This window comes from Solea solea, chromosome 21, assembly GCF_958295425.1.
Source record: "Solea solea chromosome 21, fSolSol10.1, whole genome shotgun sequence".
Classification (NCBI taxonomy): domain Eukaryota; kingdom Metazoa; phylum Chordata; class Actinopteri; order Pleuronectiformes; family Soleidae; genus Solea; species Solea solea.
In genome coordinates, this window is record NC_081154.1 from 1493415 (window position 1) to 1502316 (window position 8902).

Below are 8902 nucleotides of genomic sequence, written 5' to 3' on the forward strand. Positions count from 1 at the left end.
TAAACAAAAGACGAATGTAATAAAATCTTAATGTGTTTAAGTCTTTTTTAAGTCTTCAAAAATGGCCAAACTATCACTTTAAGGTCATTAGATAAACACCTGATAATCAGGTTAAAACTGCAGGTAAAAAACAGTAAACTTGGCAAACCAGTGTTACACAAAAGGAAATTTTATTGATCTGCGCTTGAAGAGCATTCATCAAACATAATCTATAATAATCTGTAATCTGTCATGATTTACTTTCACCGTTTACAAACTGCAGCAAGAATAGAAAAGATAGAACTGGGAGTTACGTACATGATGATTTAAGTATTTCTTGCCCAGCGCATGCATTTATCTTTGTATGGTAGAATTAATCCATGATAATAAATACAACTAAAATGGCACATACAGTAAATCCAGATGAGGACACAATAAATGTTACATTCTTTCATTTCCAGCAAAAGGGAGCAGATTTTGAAGTGAAGTTCTTGCCTTTTTTTTGCCAGTTAACAATAATTAATGAAGAAAACATGCTCGTCTTTCAGTGTCAGTTTAGTGACAAGCAGTTCTTCACAGTTCTCTATCGTCACATTCTGCTGACGTCGGGGAAAAAAAACACTTCCACTTCCCACTGGAGTAAGGATGCGTGCGGGTTTCCTCTCTAGCACGTCTTCTCCTGTTGTTGCCTTTGGCAAACGCACGCGTGGACAACGTTTCCAAACAATGGAGCCGTTTCACACTCAGAAGGTCAAATGTGACAGACCTGAGGAAACAGAACACGACCCCCGTTCTTGTAAATGACACATGCCACACACTTAAAGCTGGACGGACGGGTGGAGTGAGGACCTATCTCAACACGTATGAGGTAACACTGAGAAAGAATGTGATGGGCAACCTGGCGCCATAGGTACGGCCGATGATGCTGGTGTTTAGTGCTCCCAGATCAGTCTTTTTACTACACAATACGAAGTTTCGCAACCAAATTTACAATAAAAGACAAGCATAAAATGTAACTTCTATATTCCCTGCCATTTCTGCGACATCCAATACCCATCTATAACTGTCATACAGATGTCGAAAAGCTTTGGTTGGCAGAGTTCAAACTTGGCAGGTTGCTTACTTAGGGCACCGCTGTGTTAATTGCCAACGTTGACATTGTTTGGACGTGATATGCTAGAGATATTGGTAGAAATGTGACAGATTTACCTCTAGAATAGCCACTTTTACCTCCTTTCACACACTACCCACCCCATATCTATCAAATGGTTCAATTGACAGGTTTCAAACTTGGCGGGTTGCTGACTAAAGGCACCAGTGTGTGTATTGCATTTGAAGTTGTTTGGACGTGATATGCTAGAGATGTTGGTAGAAATGTGACAGATATGCAGCAAGAAAAGCCGCTATTGCATCCTCTCACACACTGATTAGCAGAAGCTTTTCCTGCCAACATGGCGGTGTAAACACAAAACTGAGTCACATGATGTCTCTATAGAAAGATACTGTATGTGTGTGTGCATTACCCAGGTTGAGCTTGTCCTTGGTGGCCCAGCAGATGCTGTAGTGTTGAAGAAGTTGTTGCAGCAGCTCCCTCTCGTCCAGAAACTCCAGCCGCTCGATTCTACAAGGAATTTAAAAAGAATCATTTTCAAGGACCCATGGAAACCCTGAAACTCACTGTATTGGTGTATTTTTGATTCACCACTTGTCTCTCTTGGTCATTTTAGTGAAGTACAGCCGAGTTTGCTGAGCGATTACCTTGCCACGTCCTCCTGAGGGAGCATACTGTAGACGGTCATCATGTCCAGAGCGTCGGCGTGTTCCCAGCCCGTCTTGAGAAAACGCTCCTTCTGCAAACACCACACATCAACTGTACAACGTCTGGATAAACTAAACACAGACACACTCTCCTGTTTCTCTTGTACTTGAGATTGAACCAGTATTTTTAAACAGGGACCACAGACTGGTTCAAGGTTTGATGCCAAAAGAACTCAGTTTGAATGGAAGTCAATGGGAAAAATTGCTTCCATTTATCACTTGATTTATAACGCCATTTAACATTTTAGTTAATGGGTCTAAATCACTAGTTTCAAATTAAATTGATGAGGTTTCTTGAATGCATCTTGAACCCTTTCACGAACAAACATGCTCCTACGGTTTAGAATAATCGAGGAATAATACGGACAAATGTTTTTGCTGGAAATAAAAATCCCTCGTGTGAATCAGGTTCTGTTACTTGGAATAAGGTCTGACATAATTTAGACTTTAAATCTGTATTAAATCTGCACCTGAGAGTCCAGGGACTGGCAGACCTCTACTCCCGCCAGCGTGCACTGGCGTCGCTGCAGGTTCTCGATCATCACCTGACCAAATCGATCGCTCATGTTCACCTGGAAACAGAATGGAAAGTATGGATAAGTATTCTGAATTACAGTTGCTTTCACACTGTCAGTGCATTCTACGGCTGTGTCATTATGCGAGTTTGCCGTTTGTTTACCTGTTCATAGTTGATGAACATGGCGGTGTGGAACGTCTCTGCCGCCCAGTGGACCAGGTTAGAGGACTGTGACGGCGTAATGTAGACGAGCACACACTCTGACAGGAGCAACGTCGGTAATCTGGAGATAAAAAAGGATCATGTTTAAAAAACAATAGAAAGGATCATGTTTAAAAAACAATAGAAAAACAACAACAACAATGTTAAAACTTGCCACTAGATGGCAACCACAGAGAGTAGAACACACCCTTGACCAGGACAGAGGATCAGTCCACAAAAAGTGCTTAGTCCTGGTTCAACTGCCCACTATCTAGATTTGACCCTGCACTGGAACAGTCTGGGCTCACCAGCCGCAGGGCATTATTACATGTACACTATTTTAAAGTGTGTTAGACGTCAGTATTCAATTAATAAATTAATGGTCAACTACTTTGACAGCGATCAATGGTCGATTCTGGTTTTTCCTGCTTCTTGAATGTGTTCAGAGCTTCAGCTAACGATTATTAAATATCGATCAAACCTTTGTTTGTCAAACATGGAAATGATGACGCTCTCAAACGTCCTGTTTTCGTCCACATACCAAAACAAATCCATTTGAATGATTTATTCTTTGTTGTATGGAGCAAAGAAACAAAGAAAATATTCACATTTGAGAAGCTAAAACGATCAGAAATCTTGTTTTAATAGTGGAAAAAAAAACTCAAACCGATAATCAAAATAGTTGACGATTCATTTCTTAGTTCCTAGTTTCATAAAAGGTTTTTGGAACAAAATAAGACATTTATGAAGATCATAACAATCGAGAGATTTACTCAGTTCTGAAAATAATCATGAGCTGATATTTTAAAGCTGCTCGCACACACAAAATTCATCAAAATGTTCATTAAAAGGGAGAACGCGACGTTTTCACCTCACACTCGATCTTCACACTGCAGGAAAAACAGGTGTCAAACCTGTAGAGGATTGTCTTTGTTAATTTGATGTTATGTCAAAGCAGTTTGAAACATTTTGGGTGGGTTATCCTTTAAAAAAAAGAAAAAAGAAGACACTGTCTACGTCAGACATTACACATCTGCTTCACAGCTGAGTGTTATCTGCACTAACACACAGTGAGAGAACACACAGATAAGAGAACAATTCTTGGATTTCTAAACACACATCGAGGAAAACAAAGAAAGATAAAGAAGAGTGAGAAGTTTACTTACTCAACAAAAATTAGCCTCAGCTTTAGTTTGTTTACACTATCTTGAAAATCACTCAATAATATACATATTGTGTATATTTGATGTTAATCACGTACTCTGTGTTGAGCTGGAACTTCTTCAGTCTCTCCTCCATGTTAGCGATGTTTCTGAGGTCTGCGCCGATGATGCAGTAACGGTCTGAGTCCAGGCTGTGAGAATCTAAACAGACACACACACACACACACTCAGGTAACACTACAGATGTGTGACACGTGTGTGTGTGTGTGTTAGTACCGAGCAGTAACGAGTCGGTCGAGTGGGTTTCAATGATGGGTTTGGACAGTGGAGGCTTCGTCCTAGACAAAGAAAAATAAATGTCATTATAATCCACAATCCATTAAACTGAAAATGGAATTGATAATTGAAGTCTCACTCTCTTGTCAATTATTCACACTCTAGTTGAAGGTTATAATGTAATGACATAGTATAATTATTCTGTGTAATATTTAACAGACTTTGCACAGGTATCAGTCTTTATGTTAAATATATTTAAATGTCTGTTCAATTATTTGCCTTATTTTTTGCTTTTTATAGTGTTCTTTAATTTGGTTTTAGTGTATTTTTAATACTCCGAGTCCAACAATAAAGATTTGATATTGTGATATAATGCAAACAGCTGTACCCAATAAACTGGCAAGTTATATGCTGAGCTAACAAAAACCTATCTATCTATATAATAATATAATCTATAATCTATTTTTTTTTAACACTTTATTGCATCTTTGCTTCTGTTCAGCGACAGTATTTGTACTAAATGTCACATTTGCTGCATTTCTTTGTGAACTATGCAGCTAATACAGAGTTTTTCTATTAATAATTGTGATTTTTATGGATAATAAACTTCAAAATTAGATGTTGTACAGGCAACATGAAGGAATATAGTGTGTGATATAGGGTCATTGCCAGAGTTAAAATAATTAAAAGAATCTTGTGTACAGCACAGTTTAAAATACTAGGAGGTTGTTTCCTTTAGCAAAGATCTTTGTCTCCACCTACAGTTCGTTTCATGACATTACAACACTAAAGCTACTATGAGAACACAGCAGATGATACAACTTCTTAACCAGCGCTAAAAAGAAAGAAAAAAGAAGTAGACCGGCGATAGCTGGACAGATTCATGGGCCGATTATTATTTATTAATCTGCCAATTATTATTATTTTGTCACACTTTTTTAGTTTGTTTTTTTAGACCTTTTTTATATATTTTTTGGAAAACACTGTGTATAATTGCACTGCAGTGAAGGCGTAAAAAGGTAGATTGGAGAGACAGACCAGTCGTGTTCAATAACAGTTTTTGTATTATTTGTTATCATTTAACAGTTATATTGGCTAAATACATGGGCAAAAGAATCTCTAAAAATCATATCAGTCGACCTGTAGCTGAAAAGTAAATCTATCAACACTTTTTTGGCCATGTTTGTTTGTCACTTTTTGTGAGAAGCATAACAATTGATTAAATGTTGTTATGGCATGAAAAATATTAGAATTTGGTGGTTCGTTTGTTACCACTGTGCGTCTTACTTTATATTGTGTATTTTCCTGGCCACGATCGTGGGAAAATCCACCTCAAAGAACTTCCGCGGCAGCAGGTTTTCATCCTGCAGAACACAAACAAACGTGTGTGTTTATGACAGATAATATATATGTGGCATTTTGAATGATGCAGTCCAATCAAATCCAACACGTCAGAGTGACAGAGCTGCAGCTCAGCAAACCTTTAGCCTCCAAAACGTGGTGTCCAGTCCAGCTCCCAGGTTGATGACTTGACAGTCGCACTCTGTTTTCCTTATAAACGCATCAAGAAGCTGGTTCACCCCTTGAACGCGGGCGTAGTAACCTGTCACGTCACAGAAGTGGAGGGTGTGGCTTGTGGCTTTAAAAACCCTGAATTCTCAAGCAGCTAATGAGATGCATTCAAGAAACCTCGTAAATTACATCACTTGTGCAAACAAACAAAGTCTGCTAAGTGCTTTGGTAAGAATCTACCCACTGATGATTTCACAAAAAACGTAGAACATTTTCAAAGAAATGGGTAAGACTGTTAAAAATAAATCATATCTCTGTCAAAACTCATTGGATTTGAACATAACTTGGTGTATGTATGCATGTCGGATCAGACACTATGAGACTGTACATATGACTTACCTCTGTTGATTTCTGGAGCCTTCCTCTCTCCGACCGATCTCACAAAGTATTGGATATACGGGTCCTTCCAGTAACCTTTACTGGTCGCAAACCTACAGCACAGATTATAAACTGGATTAGGTGGTGTCACATAATCACGTAACCGATATATCACATATTGCAATTTGTTTGTGTGGCGATATTATATCGCTTCTGAGACATCAAGTGTAATATCAACTGATGTTACAAACAAACCTTTTGTGGATTTGAAATAATAAAAAAAATAAATCAAAAAATTGACGTTTCAGTCCACTAGATGGTGCCAAGTGCTCACTTTCACTAGAGCTGTTGTGAGAACATTTAATTTAGCAAATAATGGCAATATCATGATAATAATATCGTATCATGGTGTCTCCGGCGATTCCTAACACTACTTTAAATATGGTAAAGTTCTGCTAAAACACAAGTAATTGTTCATTCCATATATTTTCAAATCAACATATGTATAATATTTAGTGTCTTTCACAGATGCATTAAATATAATGATCAGCACAACAGCCTTTAAAACCAGGATAAATCATCACAGATACAGTCTCACGATGTGATATCAAGAACCTAATATCGTATAATATATATATATATATATATATATATATCAACAGGTTTACCTTACCTTTTACATATGGTTGCATCGTCACACGTCGCTCTCACTGCTTCATCCGCAGTGTCCGAGTCTGTGAAAGGTTTCTGGGCTGCCATAAATAATCCCAGTACTGCTAATCCCGACAAGTGGTCAACATCCAAACTGTGTTAGCAGAGAGAGTAACACTACAATCTCACACACCTGTTTTACTCTCGGCTCTGAGCTAACAGGCTAGCTCAGTTTAACAGCTTACTTTAAAATTTAAGACAACGGGGACGAAAAAGACAATAAAAGTGAGCGCATACTTCGATAAACTGACGTTTGTGTGTGTGAAACAATAAAGTAGAAGGTTGCTGGTGATACGTACTTAAAAATAATAAAACAAACAACAACTACATTGCTGGCTAAAAACATGCAGCTACAATTACAGTGACATTGCTGCTCCGGAAGTGAATCAGCGACTTTTCCGGTTGTCGTTTTTCAAAATAAAAGTATCCCTGGAAACATTCATTCATTCATTCTTTCATTTATTCAGGCATTCATTTTATCGTCAGTCTCAGCTGACGTGTACATTATCCTTCATCGTTTATCATAACGACTGTAAAAACAGTCACTTGACTATAATTATGCACGGTCATCTCCTGTTTTTTTTTTGTTTTTTCAGTAAACCAGACCGACTTTTTCCGGTACGCAATTAGCGTTGGAACTTTCTTACTGTGAGGTCTAATATATGCCACATCATCACCGTGTAATCGCAGTATCCCTGGAAATGTTTTAATCCTAAATAGATTAAAACAAATCTACACTGAGATGCAAATTTGAGTGTAGTATATGTATCAATTGTTCCAAATTGCAGCAATTTTAGTTAACTTTAACATATTGTATGAACACAGTGTTATAGTTGCATGAGATTGCCATATACCTAATATAATTTAATTAATTAAGATAAAAATGGATTACTTTTACTCATTTTTTGTTTTGAAAAACTTGATCAATTCTTTCACTTAAACTTCTTCATATTTCTTCGTCCAAAAATGTTGAATCCAAAGTTTATTTTTATGATAACCTGTTAAATCTTCATTTTTAAATCAACAATAATCCAGCTGTTAATCTGAATAAGATTATTCACATAATGCACAAGATTTACTAATAGAATATTCCATTCATAGTCTTGTTTGCATGTTACATAGTCAGATTATGACTCACTGGTGTCATAATCCAACTAAGATTCTACATAATGAGATTGAGACCAGAGTTAGTTCCATGTCTTAACCTGATTATTAGAGTGTGGTGACGTTGGTCAGATTAAAGGGATAGATAGCACTTCCTACATCAACTGTGCTTAAGTACAAAATTCACATCGCTTTACTTTACTTTATTTCTATTTCTAACAACTTTTACTTTTTATAGGCGGAGTCACATCCTGGACAGTTCTCGTGTTGCTTCATAGTTGCATTAAATGGTCTGGAATGACTTTTATTGGACCAATATCTGATAAAGATATCAGATATCCGATCCAGTGGGTTTGATTAAAGCATTGTCATTGTTTGGGGCTGTTTATAACAAGAGAAGTATGGCTTTGATGTGACTCAGCATAAATGTGTTGATTTTATCGGACTAATATCGGTAGATACTCGAGTTTGTGATATTGGTATCGGACACAAAAAAGTGGTATGTCCCGTACTTCATATATGTGATACATATCTTGACGACAGTGTCCAGGGGGAGGTGGTGTTCCCTGGGTAAAGTTTTGCGGTTCTTCCCTCCCTCCTCTCCTCCCCTCTCCTCCCCTCCTCTTCTCTCCTCTCCTCTTCACCTCCCTCCTCTCTCTGTTTCTCTGGCAGCGGCAGAGGTGAAGCCGAGTCGCCGCTGCTCCTCGTCGCTCGGGCTCCCTGCTCCTCTAACACAGGGGGGTAAAAAAAACGGCTCTCGGATTATCATCCAGCTCGATAAACGCAACTAGCTCACCGGCTAACGGTCAGGACAGCAGCCGAGGGAAGCGCCATGAGAAGCCGCTGGAGCCGGTGAAAGTTACTTCGGGGGACGTTAATGCACGGAAACACACGAAGAAGACGAAGAAGTAGGTTCGCGGGTCATGCCGTCGCACCCGACGTGGACTTTTCTCTAGGATATCCAAGGCTAGCTCCGCGGGCTAGCGAGGCTACAAACTCTTTTTAATTGGCTTTCGGGCTCCATGGCTCTCGCTCGTTTCTCCCCGTCATAGCGAGAGCTCGGCGTGAAGGCGAACACGGGGGGACGAGAGAGAGGGAGAGAGAGGCTCCGCCGCGGAGTTCATGACAAACCAAAGCCCGACTTTTGACGCGTTTCTTCGGAAGAAGAGAGGGGCAAAGGAGCCGAAAATGAAGAAGCAGTTCAACCGCATGAAACAGCTCGCAAATCAAACTGTTGGCAGGT

The 8902-nt window shown here is 38.8% G+C and overlaps 2 protein-coding genes across 7 annotated transcripts in view; one reads left to right on the plus strand and one right to left on the minus strand.

Moving 5' to 3' along the window:
* Positions 1-151: 151 nt before the first annotated feature.
* Positions 152-6955, minus strand: lcmt1 (leucine carboxyl methyltransferase 1). Its single transcript, XM_058621068.1, has 11 exons — positions 6518-6955; positions 5866-5957; positions 5436-5557; positions 5242-5318; positions 3955-4016; positions 3777-3879; positions 2477-2597; positions 2268-2369; positions 1738-1829; positions 1503-1600; positions 152-745 (listed from the first exon to the last, which is right to left on the minus strand). Exons 1-11 carry the CDS (start codon positions 6601-6603, stop codon positions 723-725), a joined length of 978 nt encoding a protein of 325 aa, XP_058477051.1. The 5' UTR covers positions 6604-6955; the 3' UTR covers positions 152-722.
* Positions 6956-8290: 1335 nt separating this feature from the next.
* arhgap17a (Rho GTPase activating protein 17a) overlaps positions 8291-8902 on the plus strand; it is a 37644-nt gene continuing 37032 nt past the window's right edge. For 3 of the 6 annotated variants that reach the window (XM_058621066.1, XM_058621063.1, XM_058621065.1), the window contains exon 1: positions 8292-8900. In XM_058621066.1, the coding sequence (XP_058477049.1) occupies positions 8782-8900 (119 nt within the window). In that variant the 5' untranslated portion in view covers positions 8292-8781. Of the gene's footprint in view, positions 8901-8902 lie in introns of all 6 variants that reach the window. The other 3 variants (XM_058621060.1, XM_058621062.1, XM_058621061.1) reach the window with 2 other exon arrangements.

Bases quoted from the DNA above. Each gene is read 5' to 3' on its own strand.
- lcmt1 (XM_058621068.1), bottom strand. From the start codon at position 6,603: ATGGCAGCCCAGAAACCTTTCACAGACTCGGACACTGCGGATGAAGCA. The intron at 5,319-5,435 runs GTTTGCTGAGCT...TGTGTTCTGCAG, and splicing joins CCACGTTTTGGAGGCTAAAG to GATGAAAACCTGCTGCCGCG. The intron at 2,598-3,776 runs GTACGTGATTAA...TTTTATCTCCAG, and splicing joins AAGTTCCAGCTCAACACAGA to ATTACCGACGTTGCTCCTGT.